Below are 21,067 nucleotides of genomic sequence, written 5' to 3'. Positions count from 1 at the left end.
GCGAGCGGCGTTTAGAAGAGGACGACCCACTAGGAGCCGCTGGAGAGCGCGCAGTACCAATTGACACTTTGCAAAAAAGCTACTGCGCATGCTCGAGCGCGCCTCTTGCGAGCGCCCTCTATGCGGTTGGAAAGGTAGCAGACGCCTTCCCGCCGGCTTGGGCATTTCGGTACGCTGAGGCGTTAGGAGGCCGTTGCTCAGGCACGACCTGTTGCCGTTTTGCGGGTGCCATGCCTGCACACTGCGTCGCCTACGGGTGCACAAACTATCACGGGAAGGGTAACGTCCGACTTTTTCGTTTCCCCTCCGAAAGTCGTTACCCAACACGAAGAACACTGTGGATTAACGCAGTAAGGCGAGTGAAAGAGGACGGCACAACATGGCTGCCAAACGCGCACTCAAGAATTTGTTGCGACCACTTCATAACAGGTATGTCATAAATTTAGGCCTGGGGTGCATCGTTTGTATAAACATACGCATTTGTTTAACTGCAGGCCAGCCTTCAAACTTCTCCAGGCATCCGGACTACGTGCCGAGCGTCTTCACGTACAGGCGAACATCCGGACAAGCTGCAGTGCAGCGCTACGAACGTTGGACGAAGAGGCATACAAGTAAGTGGCAGCGAAGTTAGGTTCGGGAGTGGTGTGGGCGCGGCGGCATCGCTTTTTTTGTGAGCGCGCTACGCGTTCGTAGGTAAAGAGTACACTCGCAGTTCTCTGCACGCGGGCTCGCGTCGCCGGCATATGTGCGAAGCCGCGCGACAGCATGCCCACGGCGGGTGTGACTCGTTCAGAGCGCCCTACGCGTCGAATGCACGCTCATGGCTCTTCGCACGCGGGCTAGTGCAGACGGCGTCCGGCTGGCTTATAACATGCGCGTCTGCGCGCCAGATAACTCGCATTTTTATTGCGACAATAAAGAATACTCGAGTGTCGTACTTATGATTGCTCTTGACACAATATCATGATCTCTCGCGCGTCGCTGCTCGTACGATAGCACTTGGATTGGTTACTTGACGCGACAAGCTATATAGAATAAGTGCAGGGGCGTAGCCAGAATTTTTTTCCGGGGGGGGGGGGGGGGGTTCAACCATACTTTATGTATGTATGTTCGTGCGTGCATTTGTATGTGTGCGTGCCTATATACGCAAGCAAAACTGAAAAATTTCGGGGGGGGGGGTCTGAACCCCCCCCCCCCTTGGCTACGCCCCTGATTAAGTGCATCTGTTAGAACATATGGAACGATATACTAATGAAGCAAAGGCTAGTCGACAGAATGCACTTCACTAGAACAGCGAATGCTGTGATTGACAGTATCTGTGAGCATTTGTCCCCGGTCTCCGGTTCATCGCTTGGCTGATACGTGCAATATGTCAGACCGACAAGCAGCGATAGTGAAGTGCACGCTTAATGAAGGCTTGTCAACACTACCGCCATTGCTTCGCTTTTTTATCAAGGAACTCGCAAAGCTACATACATGTAACAGTGTGCTCACCACTAACGGTCCTTGTAATGCAGGCGGATCAGCTGCTACCTCTTGCTCCAGTCAACAAAGCACAACTCACCTTCTTGCTGCCACTGCGTCCTGTGGGGCAGCTTTTGATGAGAATGGGGATGGTGAGCATTTTCTATTGTTTTCTGCTTGAACAATATTGTTGCAATACTGCGAGCCAGACCGACAAGCAGCGATAGTGAAGTGCACGCTTAATGAAGGCTTGTCAATACTACCGCCATTGCTTCGCTTTTTTATCAAGGAACTCGCAAAGCTACATACATGTAACAGTGTGCTCACCACGAACGGTCCTTGTAATGCAGGCGGATCAGCTGCTACCTCTTGCTCCAGTCAACAAAGCACAACTCACCTTCTTGCTGCCACTGCGTCCTGTGGGGCAGCTTTTGATGAGAATGGGGATGGTGAGCATTTTCTATTGTTTTCTGCTTGAACAATATTGTTGCAATACTGCGAGCCAGACCGACAAGCAGCGATAGTGAAGTGCACGCTTAATGAAGGCTTGTCAATACTACCGCCATTGCTTCGCTTTTTTATCAAGGAACTCGCAAAGCTACATACATGTAACAGTGTGCTCACCACGAACGGTCCTTGTAATGCAGGCGGATCAGCTGCTACCTCTTGCTCCAGTCAACAAAGCACAACTCACCTTCTTGCTGCCACTGCGTCCAGTGGGGCAGCTTTTGATGAGAATGGGGATGGTGAGCATTTTCTGTTGTTATCTGCTTGAACAATATTGTTGCAATGCTGCAAGCCAGACCGACAAGCAGCCATAGTGAAGTGCACGCTTAATGAAGGCTTGTCAATACTACCGCCATTGCCCATCTCGTTTGTTATTATCGAGGAACTCGCAAAGCTACATACATGTAACAGTGTGCTCACCACTAATGGTCCTTGTAATGCAGGCGGATCAGCTGCTACCTCTTGCTCCAGTCAACAAAGCACAACTCACCTTCTTGCTGCCACTGCGTCCTGTGGGGCAGCTTTTGATGAGAATGGGGATGGTGAGCATTTTCTATTGTTATCTGCTTGAACAATATTGTTGCAATGCTGCAAGCCAGACCGACAAGCAGCCATAGTGAAGTGCACGCTTAATGAAGGCTTGTCAATACTACCGCCATTGCCCATCTCGTTTGTTATTATCGAGGAACTCGCAAAGCTACATACATGTAACAGTGTGCTCACCACAAACGGTCCTTGTAATGCAGGCGGATCAGCTGCTACCTCTTGCTCCAGTCAACTAAGCACAACTCACCTTCTTGCTGCCACTGCGTCCTGTGGGGCAGCTTTTGATGAGAATGCGGATGGTGAGCATTTTCTATTGTTATCTGCTTGAACAATATTGTTGCAATACTGCGAGCCAGACCGACAAGCAGCCATAGTGAAGTGCACGCTTAATGAAGGCTTGTCAATACTACCGCCATTGCCCATCTCATTTGTTATTATCGAGGAACTCGCAAAGCTACATACATGTAACAGTGTGCTCACCACAAACGGTCCTTGTAATGCAGGCGGATCAGCTGCTACCTCTTGCTCCAGTCAACTAAGCACAACTCACCTTCTTGCTGCCACTGCGTCCTGTGGGGCAGCTTTTGATGAGAATGGGGATGGTGAGCATTTTCTATTGTTATCTGCTTGAACAATATTGTTGCAATGCTGCAAGCCAGACCGACAAGCAGCCATAGTGAAGTGCACGCTTAATGAAGGCTTGTCAATACTACCGCCATTGCCCATCTCGTTTGTTATTATCGAGGAACTCGCAAAGCTACATACATGTAACAGTGTGCTCACCACTAACGGTCCTTGTAATGCAGGCGGATCAGCTGCTACCTCTTGCTCCAGTCAGCTAAGCACAACTCACCTTCTTGCTGCCACTGCGTCCTGTGGGGCAGCTTTTGATGAGAATGGGGATGGTGAGCATTTTCTATTGTTATCTGCTTGAACAATATTGTTGCAATGCTGCAAGCCAGACCGACAAGCAGCCATAGTGAAGTGCACGCTTAATGGAGGCTTGTCAATACTACCGCCATTGCCCATCTCGTTTGTTATTATCGAGGAACTCGCAAAGCTACATACATGTAACAGTGTGCTCACCACTAACGGTCCTTGTAATGCAGGCGGATCAGCTGCTACCTCTTGCTCCAGTCAGCTAAGCACAACTCACCTTCTTGCTGCCACTGCATCCAGTGGGGCAGCTTTTGATGAGAATGGGGATGGTGAGCATTTTCTAATGTTATCTGCTTGAACAATATTGTCGCAATGCTGCAAGCCAGACCAACAAGCTGTTATAGTGAAATGCACGCTTAAAGAAACTGACAACGAATTGTTATGGTACTCATTTTCTTTAGCCCAACGAAAAGCTTACCGGTCAGAGTGTCTAATCACGGAGTGGTAACGTCGAAAATGCCGTTGAACATTTGTAATCACTATTTTTCGATCTGCAGCGAATATGAAATCGTATACACACATGACAACACATGCAGCTAACAGTGAGCGCGAGAGCGGTTCGAGCGCAGCGGTTTACTGCGCATGCGTGCACTCCACGTGTATGTGCCACGGCTTGACATCGTTCACTCACTGCCGCGAAGGCAGTGCTGCTTCGCACGATGCAAGCCCTTCTACCTCGTAAGCAGAGTAGAATGGAGCGGGGATAGATAATAATGTACATACTCTAATTTTCAGTACTAATTATGGCGCGCATGAAAGCATCAGACTATGTGGTTAAGTACAACAATGTAATAGACTCCATAATCCAGCTTCAAGGTTCTTCTGCTAGGCTGAGCGACATACCGGTTTTTTGTTGCTTTTAACCACGATTTAAAAATGTAAACCCTACTCACAACGCGAAAAAGGTGCTGGAATGTCATAATTCATGGTCTCTTCATTTCCACCAGGATCTGGCCAGTTGTCGGTCCCTTTAATGTACAAACACTTGCACGAACTTATCTAAAGAGTCAGACGACCCCCCCCCCCCTCGATATTCTGGTAACGCCCTTGATTCAGTCTAAGCACTATGTTTGTGTTCGATTACTCACCACGGCTGCATAAAAATGGGAAAGTTGTGTGCATGACTTAAATATATATCTTTAATTGTTGTTCACTGAATTTTAATGCAGCTCTTTAGGTAGGGTCGGCATGGGAAACTTGATTTTTCTTCTGCAGCTCTCACTTCAAGTGGTCGTCCGAGCTGATTGGAGAGCAGCCCACTAAACGTGCATCTGTCAGTCGCATTACGGAGATTCAGGGACATGGCAGGAGTCTGATTTCAGGCGCCCTGTGAAGCACTGGTTGCCGCTTTAGCGAAATTTTTGGCATGTCATCCAATGCTGCGTGTGTAGTCGCTGATGTCATTTTTTCTATCACGAAATTGTGCAACTATATTGATAGATTACCACTGTCAGTGGTAGGCAGTGTGAGTGCAATGTTGGCACTCTACCCGGGCTTTTTAATCCTGTTCCTGGGCACACAATGCCTTCACCTAAAAGAAGTAAATCTTTCCCCGTGGTTAGTATACAGTGCTGCACGATGTTGTTTTGTCTGTATCTGTGATGTTACTGAAGTCTTATGTTACTTTCACACAACCCAGTGTTACTGCACAGAAGCTGCGTGCCTCAAGTTAGGTTCAGTGAAAGTAGGTCATTGTCTGAACTTGCTGTGTATACCATTTGTAACACCTGACACGTTTGTGAATTTTTTGTCTTTGCAGATTGCAGCCAACAATTTGGGAAAAAATGTGCTTCCTGCAATGATTTGAGGAGCAAGATAAAAGACTTGGAGGAAAAGCTTGGACGGATGCACCAAGATATGTCGGAGCTGCAGAAAAGCAATTACCATCTTGAAAGTAGGCTTGATGTGGCTATGTCACAGTTGCTGACCCTAGATACAATTAAGCAGTCAGCCAAGAGGTGCATGTTTTACACTGGTTTACCATGTTATGAAGTTTTTAATTCTTTGCTGAAGTACTTTGCACCTAGGGCCAAGGAGATGTCTTATTGGAGCTGGGAAAAGAAAGGCCACAATGAAAGTCGTGGCCGACCGAAAGAAACAGAATTAGCCACAGAATTTTTTATGGTTCTTGTGCGGCTGAGGACAGGAATGCTTGGAATGGAGCTAGCGCGCAACTTTGGCATGTCAGAAAGCCAAGTCAGTCGTGTTTTCACAACATGGATCAACTTTCTGGAAAGGGAGCTTTCGCACCTTAACCATATACCTTCTCGAGAAGAAATTAGGGCACATCTCCCAAAATCTTTCCGGCATTTTGAAAATACTAGGCTTGTTTTAGATGCCACGGAGGTTAGAATTCAACGACCATCATCACAGAGTGCACAGCGCCAAACGTTCTCTCCCTACAAACATTTCAACACATATAAGGTCCTGATTGGGTGTACCCCTGATGGATATATAGCATTTGCATCACGTTTGTGGGGAGGGTCTGTGTCGGATAAGGCTATTCTGCAGTCCAGTGGGCTTCTGGATAAATTGGATCCTGGCGATGCAATTATGGTTGACAAAGGGTTCACATTCCCATACTTGCCGCCTGGACTGACAATATACAGGCCTCCATTTCGAGAACGACACGAAGCGCAAATGAATGCGCAAGATGTATTAGAAACCAGGCGCATCGCATCGGCAAGGGTGCATGTAGAAAGGGTGATTGCACGCGTGAAAAGCTATCGCATACTGGACCGGCCTTTCCCTATTTGTATGATTGACATTGCTGAGTCAGTCTTCAAAGTGTGCTGCTACTTAAGCAACTATCGAAATGTACTTATTAAGGACACAGACTAATGGGGATCAAGAAGTGTCACACAAATTTTGAGAATTGTGTTACGCCTCTACAATCTTTGGCTTGGCTTTTAAGTCACTTTCGCTTACTAATTTCTCTAGCTTATGGAATGTTCATTTTTTTAAAGGGACACTAAAGAGAAAAAATTAATCAGTTTAGATCGATAAACCGTGCTCTGAGAACTGAATGTCGTTAATTTTGCCATCATAGGTTTAATAATAGAGGAGAAAATAAAGTTCAAAGTTTCATTTTAAAATTTCGCGCCTAAATCTCCCCGCGTGACGTCACAGATTTCAAAGTGTATTTATCGTATTTTGGTGCCATTGACTCTACAAAATTATCCCAAAACTTGGTATACTAAGCCTATGGTCCCCTCAGAGGACAATGTACTTCATTTTTACCGATTAGGAACTACGTAATCCCTAGAAGGTGCCGTCAAAACATGTGACGTCACGGCGAATGGTGCGGAAACTTCAAGGTGGCGTCACCACCCACATTTTGTTTTTGCGCTTTTTCTCGCTTACTAAGCGTCTTCTCGCAGCAAGCGGGGTGTTTTTGGTATCGTGAAAGAGTACTTTACTAATATGAGAAAAATTGTTTTGCTCTTTAGTGTCCTTTTAAGGACATTACCAGTGTTTTAACTTTGGAACGTCATGAATTGTCCAACTATTAAATTTATATACCACTGTTCATTGCCTATCGGTGAAATGTTGCAATTATTTTATTCGAAATTGCCTTGGATATTTTGTACAATGCCAGAAGCTAAGTGACGGGCCCATAGTTCCATAGGTTTTTAAATCTCGTTTAATCATTACAATGTGACATTTACCACTGTTCATTGAATATGGGTGAACTGTTGCAATGATTTTATTTGAAATTGCCTTGGATATTTTGTACAATGCCAAAGCTAAGCAATAGGCCCATAGTTTCATAGGTCTTCAAACCTCTTTTTATGTGAATGTGAACATTCGTCTTCCTGGCTATGTTTTACGTAAACTTTCACCAAGTTCTTCTAGCATAGCATCCTCCCTACTTTTGATCAGATGAAATGCTATTCCACCTGACTACTGTTTTTTTCCATTACAAAGCAATTGTAACACTTTTTAGGTTGTCCATGAAACCTTTCAGTGAAGGATATGTTGCTCCACTAGGTACCGTGAACATTGGTATGGAAGTAGTGCAGTGCATATACAATAATGTCACACAGTACTGAAGACATTGTTATGCTGATGTTTCACTGCATAACTCTTGTTGTCAAGTTTACTTTTTTGTGATAACATCTTCAAATATAATTACTGAGCTTTCATGGTGTTAATTGTGAAACTTCTTTCATAAACTTGATAAGTTCTTTGCATATTTATGTATGTGTGTAACAGCTGTGACCAGCTGGTACACATTTCCCAGCAGCTGGACCATAAGCCATTCACAGTGAATGACTTATCAATTGATAAGCTTTTATTAAGAAGCATGGCATATTTCGCATACATGCACGTTTCAGTATATAATACAGAAATTGTCACTACTGGTGCCTTCTGGTGCCCTGGTCTTTGAAAAATTGTGTACTTTTTCAAAGTGCTACAAGCACCACCATTCTTTCATGTCAGAAAACGTAGTGCTTTCAGATTGCCCGCATGAATGACTCTACTGCAGTGCTGTTCAAGTGCACTTGCTAACCAAAAGACTGATGTAGCATTTTCTGAACTCTAAGAACACAAAATAAAGTTCACAAATGATGTGGAGAAAGTCAATATACAGTGCCAGTATAATTGTAAATTGTTTATTTCAATGTTCATAAACATTTGACCCACAATTCAAATGATTCAAGAATGCTGAAATTGTGATCTAGGACGCATGAATATTGACATGGTTATTATACATCAGTGATCGCCAGCATCAAAAAGTAACATTTCAGAAAATAATTTTGGGCAAATTTTAGCCCAAAAAAGCAACTGCTGCCCCTTAAAAAGGTAGTGGCACAATATTTTGCAGGTATCAATTTTTGCATCAGGTGAAAGGCCAAGCCCTCAAATGCCTAGAAATTGTACCGGCAAGAGTGAGTGCGTCCTGAACAATTAATTGCATCATTCCTTAAAGAGCTAGTTTGGGTTCCTACTGAACACTGACATCATGGCACGGTATGGGTTTTTCATTGTGTGCTTGCACAACAAATTGCAACATTTTCATGGCCACTCTGCTCCGTTGGCGACTCATAAGTGGTCATTTTGTATGTTTCTGTACATGACGTCATTACAACTAGCCATACTGGTGTGTGAAGTCACCAGAACTGATACTGTAGGCTATGTCAAGCCGGTGTTGATGTCAGTAGTTGCACCACTAAAAAGCTGCCTTTAGTGTCAAAATGAAATATCTTAGCATTTAATGAGCCTCACACTTGCCTAGAGCCGTCTCTCTATATAGATGCATGCCATCCTTACATGTGTTTATGCTGCATTCAAGCAACTTTGCCAAGTTGACTTTAGTATTTTAATGATGTTGGTCGCCTTTTTCCATAATGGTTGGTAGAGACCACCATGAACCCAACACATGATTGTCAGAGAGCCTCTGCAACAATTTGTGAACATAGTAAGAAAATGCTGCCAGTCAGCAGTCGGTCTCCTGTGAACACTGAGCCATATGTTATATCACTGCATGCAACAGGGATTTTGTTTCAAAGACAGCTAAAAATCACTTGCTTTCTTCTCGGCAAACTGCATAGACGAAGAGAAGGATGCGGTCATTGGCCAATTTATCATCATTACCAGAGACAGCATTTTTAGACATTGCAAAAGCGCATTTTAGGCACCAGACATAGGCAGGCAAAACACGTTTTAGGCCACAAACGCAGTAAATTTATGCGCAATAACTTTTTACATAAATGCAAATAATTTTAAAACAAATACGTGCACGACCTATATTTGCAACAGGAAAGCAAACAACAATGTTATTGCTTATGACGGCACAAAGGCGCCAACAGTTGAAAATGGCCATGCAATTGTTCTTTTTCCCGCTCGGTTCACGAAATACGGTCTCCTTTTATTCTGTAGCACGGTGAGTCAAGTGTCCACTGTCGAATCAACACACTCCTGGGTCTCTCTTTTTGGTATGGCTGAAAAGGGCAGCAAAGGATCAGATAGCCAGACCACTGAAAAACCAGAAGGGAAGGATGCCTCGTAATGGCCGGGTCTAATCACATAGGGTCAATGTCTCCCCTGCCAAGAAAACATTAGCTGTGTGCACATCACATTTTCCTTTCTCTTGATCTTCACTCTCCTTTCCCCTGATGGCTCTCCACGGTTTCGCACTCGCCAACCACTCGCGCCATGTCAGCACAGCGGCGTATGCTGGCCGGCGCATTCCTCTTCACTGCTAGCAGTGGTTGTTTTCTAGAAGTTGGTTGAACTAGAGGACTAGGTTGAACCCCATAGAGTTCGGAACACTCAATGTTGTCCGATAACATAAATAACTGTCTCAAACTGCACTCGAAAGCGAAACGTGAGGTTAAATAGTGTTCATGTAGGCACTGATTTTGAAAATACTCATTTATAGGCACTACAAAAGCCCTTCTTAAACTCAATTCATGCTTATATATCAAAGCGGGGCGATAGGAACACAAGGAACAAAATAGGCATTTTCCTAAAATGCAGTCTCTAGTCATTACTTCAGCTTCCTGAAGCTGAGCACCAATCTGTCTTTTTGGGAACAGACGTAGAAGCCGTCCTTGATCTTCTTATATGACACATACTGTCCCGTCGTGTATAGTTTGCCTAGTCTCTTCACACGGCCCGTGAGCCTTTCCGGAATAACAGCTTTCTCCATAAAGTGCAGTAATCCTGGAAGGACTTCGTTTTCCCAGAATGATGGATCAAAGAAAATCCTTTCCACATTTATATGGTTCGTTTCGTTAGGGTCTTCTGATTCAGTCCATATAACAAAGTCGCACCACTTGTGTCCTGTTATTGCCATTTGGCCTTGCACTTGATAATGGTAGGCATGGTCTTTCTTAAGGTGCACCTGCCCATCTTTCAGGGTACAGCAAAAGTTCTTGTCTTTACAGGCCTCATCAGCGCTAAGGCCTTTTTTTGAAAACGGGCACTTTACTTCAAGCAAACCTTCCTCTCCATCTAAGATAATAATCCGATCTGGAGAGGCAGCCAGAAATGGGTACTGCTTGTGAACGTGCAAGCCAGTTTCCTTTACTTGCAATTCCACATCACGACAACGTAGAAGTGTGGCATACGCTTCGACGGCATCTTCTTCGTGCATTCTGCCATACATGATGGCCTCGCTCACGGCCCTATCACTTGGGTACAGCAACGTTTTCAACAAGCCTTCAGGCTTCACACAGCGGCACACTCTTTTGAACATCGAGGCAGTGATGCGACCAGTCCTTTCAGAGTACCACAGTTTGTTTGCTGCCTGCCCGATTGTTTTTCTGCATATTTCTTCCCGATTTCGTTCATCTAGAGGCTCGATTGCTTGAAAGTGTGCACTTATGATGACTTGAGCTTCCTTGCTCCACAGGTCCACATCATCACTTAAAACCTGATTATTAGGTTTACCTTCACTCTGTGCGACCTTATCGTGAGGGCACAGGTAGCGTAACACTTGCAGCGAAGGGCAGCAAGCAGAAAGGCTTGCCTTGAGTTCAGAAATTTCATCCTGAGATGGTTGCACATAAGGGCAAGGGTCATACTCGCGCTGTTTCTTAATGTGGCCAGGCTTGTTGACGACATGCCTCTGGAAAGAGATGTCGTGAAGTGGCAACCTTGGGGCCGGTTTTTTCGCTGCAATACAACAAAAATAAAGACTTCAGTGATGCAATACGTATCTATAATTGTAATCAGTACATTACTGTAGCTAAGGTATTCTGTAGTGGAAGCTGTAACCGGATGATGAATAATAGCAACATTTCCCAAGACATTTTGTTGCATACTCCTTGATTTGTGGACTGTTTTCAAAGTGTCATTCATTTTATGCAATAAGAAAAATAAAGTTGATTTTTTCTGCTGTGACTTGCGAATTACCTGACTAGAACAGCTCAATCAAGCTCCAAACCATTTCTAAACAGCGCTGGAAATGAAGACATGGTGATTTACCTTCTGCAGGAACAATCCATTTGCACGGCACGTCAGTACAGGACTGCAGTTCTTTGGCTGTCTTGTCTGCTACGCTCAGCAGCAGTCCAGCAACATGCTGACAAGATTGGCTGAGCCTGCAGTTATAAAAAGAATGGGTATATATTATATATCTAAACACCAAAAAACGTATTCAATATACAGTTGAGCTAGGGTAAAACAAGTAGTAGACAGGGCAGTGCACACAAATTTACATTGCACCATCGCAAAGAGAGCACGACCTTGAGTGACTAATAAAAAAAAAAGTACATGTATTTTACTGTCTTGCCGTTATTGTGCCTGCGAAAAACCAATCTCCACTAGCAACAAGATCAATGATGCAGCCTTACTGTAATGGAACTGCTGTTCATTAGTATTTATAAATTAAGAATGTATGCATTCCTAGGGGGGGGGTATGCTATTCTAAAGCAGGAGCGTAGGAAGGAAATATAAAACCGGCGCCACGATATGTTCGCGTGACAGGATCGCACACGTGAGAAACAATCTGTGTTTAAGCATTTATTTAATTAAACATTGCCCTGTCAGTACGCAGATGTGTTCACGATCCGCCGCTTACTCTATACGACTTTGCCGAGTTGGAAGCCAAAAGCGTATTACAGGCAAAGTACACAGCAAACATGCTGCAATATTTCACGTGTATATAAAAGGGGCACCTGGCCGACGCATGCGTTAGACGGAGCAGATGATTTGGCTTGTTTCCTAATAACGTCGACACATTTATCGCACGGAGATATTACATATTTACAGTGTTCTTTGGACTTCTGTCGTGTGACTGAAGCGACATTACGTGTATCGCAGTCAAGGGTGCAACAAGTGACATGCTTCACTCTGCATTGACGCAGGCACGCACGAAGTCCCCGCTTGACAGGTCTAAACGGCTATAGCTACAGCGCGGTTTGTTTTCTGTATATATTAGTGCAATCTACTCCGCTATAAGCGCGACCAAGGCACGATAGAACACACCTGCACACTTTCCGACAGTTTCAGAATGGAAATATTGCTGCACCATAAACATTTCACTATTGCACACTGAGTCTGCTCCTATTTAAAAAGCAAACATGACGTGAAATTTAGTAACCCGACTTGCTACAAACTCGGCCCTCGTCTCTGATAACTGTTTTTTGGTTGTCCAAAAAATATTTCTTACCCGGCAACACATGTGCAGTACGCTCCAGCGATGTCCCCGCTCGCTTTGTTGTACCACGCCGTCACGACGTAGGCGCCTGTCTTCATCGACGGCAAGCAAGCCGCCCGAACAAGGCCAACTACTGGGTCACTGGTGTTCAGGTTTATCATGAGGTTCTTCACGTAGCCTTCTTCTTTAAATGCCCAACCACGATGAGCCTGACGCACGGTCGCGGTGGTTGAGTTGAGGTAACTCCAAACCTGGTCAGTGCCGATCGAACATAGCGAAAAATCCGAAATCCAGCCCGTATCCAAAAAGGAAAACGGAATACAGTCTTCTTCCATCATTTCGACACGCCAAAAGATGATTGAACACACAACGTCAGCCAAATTTCACGCGATCTAACTTGTTTCCACAGGTAGAAACAATACGACGGCGGCAACGGCGGGAAATGTTTTCCACACACTTACTCTCGTACCCAGCGCCCCGAACGGTTCCTCAGGCGTACGATAGGAGGCGCTCACTATTTTGCAAAATGTCAATTGCTTCGCCACAATTACCCCGGGTACGAAAAGGGAGCCGTCCGGCGACCTAACAGCTCGTTACTATGAGTGGGTCATAGTAGGCCTTGAGGCGCTCCACGTTGACGACGTCGCGCCCTCGACGGCGCATGTCCGAAGCTGGTTCGATGGGTTCGATCAGGTAGTTGACCGGGGATGTGCGCTCGACGACCCGGTAGGGGCCTTCGTATTTCGGCAGTAGTTTTGAAGAGAGGCCGGTTGCAATGGTAGGGACCGAGAGCCATACGAGCGCTCCAGGGAGGAACGTGGACTCAGAAGTGGTGGTGCCACCGCGAAGGCTCTTCTGCCGTTCTTATTCATGCGTTGTAAAGGCCTTTGCAAGCTCGCGACACTCTTCAGCAAGCCTGGCTGTGTCAGAAATAGGCGCACAATCAGATGGATCCGGCTTGTAGGGTAGTATCGTGTCAATGGTGTGCAACGGGTGCCTTCCGTACAACAGGAGGAAGGGTGAAAAACCAGTAGTGCTCTGAGGGGCGGTATTATAGGCGTAGGTGACGAAGGGCAGAATGGCATCCCAATTTGTGTGATCGGCGGCGACGTACATTGAGAGCATGTCGCCGAGCGTGCGGTTGAAGCGTTCGGTTAGGCCATTCGTCTGCGGGTGGTAAGCAGTAGTTTTGCGATGAACAGCATGGCACTCTTTGAGAATGGCTTCGACGACTTCCGACAAGAAGACACGGCCTCGATCGCTCAGAAGCTCCTGGGGTGGACCGTGACGCAGCATGAATCGGTGTAGCAGGAAGGAGGCAACATCACGCGCTGTAGCCGCTGGGAGGGCAGCGGTTTCGGCGAATCGCGTTAGATGGTCAACGGCGACGATTGCCCAACGGTTACCAGCCGACGTCAAAGGAAGTGGTCCATACAAATCGATGCCCACGCGCCCAAACGGACGGTTAGGGCAAGGTAATGGTTGTAGACCGACTGGTGACACGTGCGTTGAAGGTTTGCGGCGTTGGCAATCGAGGCAGGAGCGGACGAACTTCTGCACGTAGCGGTACATTCCTCGCCAGAAGTATCGTTGTCGAATGCGGTGGTAAGTTTTGGATACCCCAGAGTGCGCGCATTGCGGATCAGAGTGGAAGGACTCGCATATTTCAGCACGCAGACTTCGGGGTATCACAAGTAGCCACTGGCGGCCGTCGGCGTTGTAATTGCGTCGGTGCAGTAGGTCGTCACGAATGGCGAAATGGTGGGCTTGACGACGCAACGCGCGAGTGGTTGGTGTTGTCGACGGATCAGTGAGCAAGTCTATCAGCGAGGCGGTCCATTTATCCTTGCGCTGCTCGGTAGCGATGGTGTGAACATCGATAGAAGAAACAGCAGTGTGAGACACTGAGCAGGAGGCATTGTCGTCAGGCAAGGGGGAGCGCGAAAGGGCGTCGGCGTCAGCATGCTGACATCCGTTGCGGTACAGCACGCGGATGTCGTAGTCTTGCAGGCGAAGTGCCCAACGGGCGAGACGGCCCGAGGGATCCTTCAATGACGACAGCCAGCATAGTGCGTGGTGATCGGTGACGACATCAAATGGGCGACCATACAAATAAGGTCGGAATTTTGTAAGGGCCCAGATGATAGCCAGGCACTCTTTTTCCGTGACAGTGTAATTGGTCTCGGCTCTAGTAAGCGTGCGACTTGCGTAGGCGACGACATATTCGGGGAACCCTGGTTTGCGTTGCGCAAGAACAGCACCGAGGCCTACACCGCTGGCGTCCGTGTGTACCTCCGTTGGGGCCGTAGGGTCGTAGTGGCGTAGTATTGGAGGAGACGTCAACAAACGACGGAGCTTTGCGAACGCGTCGTCGCATTCGGACGACCACGAATGTAGAGGCCCGTTACTTCCAAGGAGCTTCGTCAGCGGCGATATGATGGTGGCAAAGTTGCGTATGAAACGTCGAAAATAGGAGCACAGTCCTACGAAACTGCGCAGTTCTTTGACGGACGTAGGTTTGGGAAATTCGGCCACGGCCCGAAGCTTGGCCGGATCGGGAAGGATTCCGTCCTTGGACACGACGTAGCCTAGGATTGTCAGCTGCCGTGCTGCAAATCGGCACTTCTTCAGGTTCAGTTGGAGGCCGGCGTTGGTCAAACGCGTTAAAACATGCCGCAGACGTTGAAGATGCGTGGAGAAGTCCGGAGCTAAAACGACGACGTCGTCCAGGTAACACAAGCACGTGTGCCATTTCAAGTTGCGCAGAACGGTGTCCATCATGCGCTCGAAGGTGGCGGGCGCATTGCACAGACCAAACGGCATGACGTTGAACTCGTACAAGCCGTCGGGCGTGACAAAAGCTGTCTTCGGTCGAGCGTCATCAGCCATGGGTACTTGCCAGTACCCCGAGCGCAAATCGAGAGATGAAAAGTATTCTGCTCCTTGGAGGCTGTCAATCGCGTCGTCGATTCGCGGCAGTGGATAAACATCCTTCCGAGTGATCTTGTTGAGCCTTCGGTAGTCCACACAGAAGCGCACAGAACCGTCCTTCTTGGCAACGAGAACAACAGGAGACGCCCACGGGCTGTCCGAGGGTCGAATAACGTCGCGTCGAAGCATATCGTCCACTTGTTCATTAATTACCCGACGTTCTGTGGGAGACACGCGATATGGACGTTGCCGCAGTGGTGGTTGGGCGCCAGTGTCGATGCGATGCGTAACAGCGGACGTGCGGCCGAGAGAAGTTTGCCCAACATCGAAAGAAGAACGAAATTCTTCCAACAGGCACAGAAGCTGGGAACGCTGGACCGACGTAAGGTTGTCAGCAATGGAGGGACCAAATACATCCGCGGGTGAGGAATCAGACGTGGAAACGGCACTGATGGTACAGGAACTGGTGCAGTGCGAGTCATCGGGTGCGTCGAAAACTTGTGCGTCTTCGAGGGGCTCCACTCTGCCGAGACATTCCCCTCGCACCAACGTAACAATGTGCGGGGATGGGTTGGTAACAAAAATAGCGGTGCTACCCTGAGTGATTTGCACGGTCGCGAAAGGTACCAGCAACCCTTTCCTAGTGCAAACGCGGTCAGATGGCGAAAGGAGTGCAATTGTGTCGCAGAGACCGGCGCAGTAAACTGGCACAGCCGTCGACGAGTTTGGAGGAACTTTGGTATCGTCTTTGACGAGGGTCTTGGTGAATGCCGATGGACTGTCTGCCGGCGTCAAATGTGAGAACGGTGAGAGTTCGAGGGCGGCTGGTGCGCAGTGAATTATGGCGTCGTGGCGGGAGAGAAAATCCCATCCCAGGATGACGTCGTGGGAGCATGCAGCAATTATGAACTCGACGTCGTACAGAACGTCCTGAATGACGACGCGAGAAGTGCATACTGCTGTAGGCCTAATACTCTGGGAGCTGGCGGTACGGAGGGACATCCCAGAAAGTGGCGTCGTCACTTTTCGAAGTAAGCGGCTAAGTTTTGCGTCCATAACGGATACGGCGGCTCCAGTGTCGACAAGGGCAGATGCGCGAACACCGTCCACAAACACGTCTATGACATTCGATGGACTTCGCTGAGGGCTTTTACAGTTCGATAGCGTCGCAGCCCTTGCCTCGTGGACTGCGACGACTAGTTTTCCTGCTCTCGTGCGACAGAACGTGGCCGCATTGGTGACAGTGAGCGACGGCGTGGAGACGGAGAGCGGCGAGTGGATGGAGCTGGGCGTGACGTCGGCGACATAGGCGGGTCGTAGAACGCACGGCTGGACTGGCTGGTGGTGGTTGACGCGACTCGAGGCGGCTGCACGCGATAGCAGTAACGGGCCACGTGACCGGCATAACCGCATGCAAAGCAGATGGGCCGATTGTCGGGTGTGCGCCATCGGTTCGCCGGGCAGGTCCCGTCCACGTTGCAGGATGCGATTGACGGGGCGGCTGCTGAAATGACTGCAAGGTGGGTTGCAGTCGGGGCCTAGGGATGACGGCAGCATACGTAGCCGGCACGCCCGCTTCGAAGGACGGAGGTCTAGCGGCGGCTTCGGCGTAACTCAACGGTGCAGCCGCAGGGATTGCCTGGTGCGTCCTGGCGACAACCTGAGCGTAACTCTGTGGCGCAGGAGCCGGAGGTTGCTGGTGGTACTCAGGCATCACCTCCGCGATTTCCTGCTCAATCGCTCGGCGGATGGGAGGAAGAAGGGTCGTCGACGACTGTTGAACGTGCGGCGGATGGGCAAAGGCCAGGAGAGAGAACTGGCGTGCGATTTCCTCGCGCACGAATGCCTTCATTTCTGCCAGCAGCGTGGCCTGGTCAGGTATGGCCGCCAAGCCAGCAAGCTCTTCGTCGCGTGATTGAGAGCGACGGGTCATCGAACGTTGCCGGCGGAGCTCCTCGTAGCTCTGGCACAGTGTTATGACCTCGGCCACGGTGGAAGGGTTTTTAGCGAGCGACATGGTGAAGGCATCGTCGTCAATGCCCTTCATAATGTTCCGGATCTTGTCAGACTCGGACATGGTGCCGTTCGTTTTCTTACACAAGTCCAGGACGTCTTCGATATAACTGGTGAAAGATTCACCGGTCTGCTGAGCTCGTTCGCGTAAGCGCTGTTCTGCTTGCAGCTTACGAACTGCAGGGCGGCCAAAAACGTTGATGACGGCGGTCTTGAAATCCGACCAAGTAGCAAAATCGGACGCGTGGTTGTTGTACCACAAGCTTGCTACTCCCGCGAGGTAGAAGACCAAGTTGCTCAACTTGCCTGCTTCGTCCCATTTGTTGGGTACGCTCACGCGCTCGTAAATTGCGAGCCAGTCCTCCACGTCGGTGCCATCGGCGCCAGTGAAGATAGGTGGATCGCGGATGCGTGGGACACCGGGACATGTGGTCGGTGTGGGAGGCGGCGTTTGCTGAGCGGCGTCTTGAGGCATGGTAGATGGCAGAGTACGGGAACGAAGCTCCAGGGGCATTGAATGGGAGCACAGCACTCTCCACCAATTTGTTAAGCGGTTTATTGGACGGCACTCGGCGACAATGCACTATGGCGACAGTCAAGGCAAAAACACGGGCTCCGAGCGCGAGCGGCGTTTAGAAGAGGACGACCCACTAGGAGCCGCTGGAGAGCGCAACCGTTAAGCAGTACCAATTGCTTCGCCACAGAGCATTGGTTTTTATACTGTTCTTTCAGGTGAAGACCCATAAATCAGAATGGCCGTTGCGTGTCATTGTGTCACAATCAGGTACATGGGAAAAGTCTGTTGGCCTTTACATTCACGACAAGTTGAAGTTCGGAAGCATAGATGGTCTGTTTTTGACGAAGAATTCGCTAGCAAGTGATCAGTAATCTTCAAACTGAGTCTTGCAATAACTTGCGTACTTCCTCTATCGACGTCAAAGATCTGAATTACTCCTTAACCCTTAATGAGCTGCTTTCCTGCGTTCAAGAATGCATGAAGGCTTATGATGAATTCAATTTTATAAATACCGGGTGCTTATCGTTGCAAGGGTTTCGTGAGCTTCTTTCTATTTTCGTGCGATATTTTCTGAATGTGAAAGAAATATTTTTCTTCAAAAATAAGGAATTCGCATTGGTTCATGCATTGCGGCCATTCTTAGCGGAATGTATCTTGCCCGCGTAAACGGAAAATTGGGAAGCACACTTATCAGTTCAAATGTCAAGGATGTGTACCGGTACGTTGACGATTGCCTTGTTTTCCTGGATACAAACAGAGTTTATAATGATGTGTCTCAGCTACTAGATGCTTTTACAAACTGCCTTCGTACGCTCCTTATCAGCCATGAAACACCAGGAATTAACAGCCTCAGATATCTGGGCATACGGATGTGTTTAGCAGGTAACCATGTGTGTTGGTCGTATGAGTGTAGAGACAATAAGCCATTTCTGCCATCTTCGTCACGTCATTCTAAGCTCGTAATGACGGGCAAAGGGAAGCTAACTGTAACGAACGCGCTTCGCCGCTCTTTCTATCTAAGTGTCAGAGCAGTTTCGCGCTCAGGCCGAGCACTTGAAAAATGCTGGGTACCCGCAGCCAGTGATCACTTCAGTGGCCGAAGGTCTTAAAACCTTCAAACGTGGCCGCCTGAACCCGCTGACAAAAGTGCCACAAAAGGAGGGGGAAAAGAAAGAAAAGTGCGCTGTGGTATCATATGCACAGGGTGTATCACACAGACTTAACCCATTAAGGCCCAAGTAAAAACTATTTGTTGAATGTAATTGAAATTTCGCGCACTTATCTAACTACAGTAGACAACAACATCTGGCAAGTTTCATAGCGTTACATCTATTCCTTCAGAAGTTATGATACTGTACTTTAGAAAGTACGCTGGGCTCTTGCGATAGCAATGCAAGCTGGCTCGGCACACGAATAGCCAGCATGCTTGGCCCTTTCCATACTAACACCAAAGTTGTTTTGGCACATGCAACTTGTCGAAGCAGTGACGCATCATGCAAAGCGCTGCACCATACTTTTCGCAGCATCATTTCTATTTATCACATACAGTGCACTTCAACCGTTTTTCAATCTTCTTGTGAAATGCCCATATGGATGGAAGGGACTGGCAGGCACACTGGACACGGAAGACCTCTTGATAGTTCTATTGTGTACATGGCACAGGTAGTGTCTTGCAAGAATGCAGGTGAATGACAGCAGTCGACGCATAGAGGGTCTGCTAACCTCCAGTAGGTAGGCAGATCCTCTATGCATTTAGTGCAGCAATGTTGATGATCTGTGCAAATAGGTGCTTCCATCTCATTTTCCCACGAATGAAAATTCTGAAGTTATACGCATCTTGATTGTGGAGGTGAATCTCTCCCATGGCAATATTTCTGTAGCTGCTGACGATGTTTCGTGATGGCACTACGTTTTTCCTTTTGAGTTGATGATCATCTGCTTACAGAGCGTAGCGGCTCGACTGTGTCATAGTTCATCGCCATAGCAACTATGCTCTTGTCTTTGCCCTTTACGAAAAGAAATTCGTTTCCCGGATCAAAACAGAAGCAGTCTTCCCGATTTCTTTCGTTCCATCAGGCAGAAGGCATTCATTCGCACAGCCGTCTTCCCTCTCCTCCTCAGCTGTTTGGGAGTGACAATTACTTCACCAAGAGGCTCTAGTATATCCCTGCCGGCATCTGTTGCAGTCTCCCGAGTCTCAAATTACCGTAAAAACGGCATTGTTCTGAATAAAATACCTGGTTCGCTCTCTGAGGCAACCTACAACGCAATGCACATGTAAGCTCCCACAAAGGCCCAGTGTACTACAGAAAGTACACCAACATTTGATTACCCCTCAGAGCAAAACTGTGCACTACAGCTGATTCTTGCGCTTCGCCGCGGTTATATTGTACCTTTTGAAGCACAATCAATCTGTTTTTTTCAATATATACAGTGTGAAACCTTAAATTAATTGAGAAAACGTAGTAGTCGTTACATGCGTTCGACGGGCGCTCGTTTTCCAAAAGTTTAACAACTCGTAGCGCAGAAAAAATTGACATGAGTCAGTATGTTCGATTAGGAGTGTCTTGCTGCAACCTTTAGCATCAAAAATGCTAATCAGAAAAATTAGAATATTGGATAGTGTATTTTCTATTCCAAAAAATTGAAGTGTACTTTGTAAAGTACGCTGGGCGCTAATGGGTTAAGAAGATTGGGAGCACCGCTAACGTCAAGGTGCTGTTCACAGCGCCAAACAGACTCTCCAGTCCGTGCAAAGCCAGCTACCGGAAAGCCAAGGAAGCTGGTTGTACGACAAAAACAGACATAACTTTCTTGAGTGCACCACCAGTGTGGTGCATGCTCTACCGCTAACGTGCAGGATGAAGTAAACACCGGCCAGGCTGGTCAATGTATGAACAACAGCTTGCTGGAGCACGCCAACAACGTGCGCAATGGCGCGATGCGGGCCATCTTAGCCTCCACTGCAAAAAATGTGGGTGCAATGTCCCAGTACTGCCAATGCTACGTCGTGGCAAGGAGCGCCAAGCAAATGACACGTG

At 47.7% G+C, this 21,067-nt stretch overlaps 1 protein-coding gene across 1 annotated transcript; it reads left to right on the top strand.

Annotated features, from left to right (window-relative positions):
- The first annotated feature begins 5,604 nt into the window (after positions 1 to 5,604).
- LOC119406607 (uncharacterized) lies at positions 5,605 to 6,297 on the top strand. Its single transcript, XM_037673340.1, has one exon. The coding sequence runs from the start codon at positions 5,605 to 5,607 to the stop codon at positions 6,295 to 6,297; it is 693 nt and encodes a 230-aa protein (XP_037529268.1).
- The last annotated feature ends 14,770 nt before the right edge of the window (positions 6,298 to 21,067 follow it).

This window comes from Rhipicephalus sanguineus, chromosome 10 (genome assembly GCF_013339695.2).
Source record: "Rhipicephalus sanguineus isolate Rsan-2018 chromosome 10, BIME_Rsan_1.4, whole genome shotgun sequence".
Taxonomy (NCBI): Eukaryota; Metazoa; Arthropoda; class Arachnida; order Ixodida; family Ixodidae; genus Rhipicephalus; species Rhipicephalus sanguineus.
This window is presented reverse-complemented; position numbering and strand designations above follow the sequence as displayed.

Coding starts and splice junctions, on each gene's coding strand:
- LOC119406607 (XM_037673340.1), top strand. CDS start 5,605: ATGCTTGGAATGGAGCTAGCGCGCAACTTTGGCATGTCAGAAAGCCAA.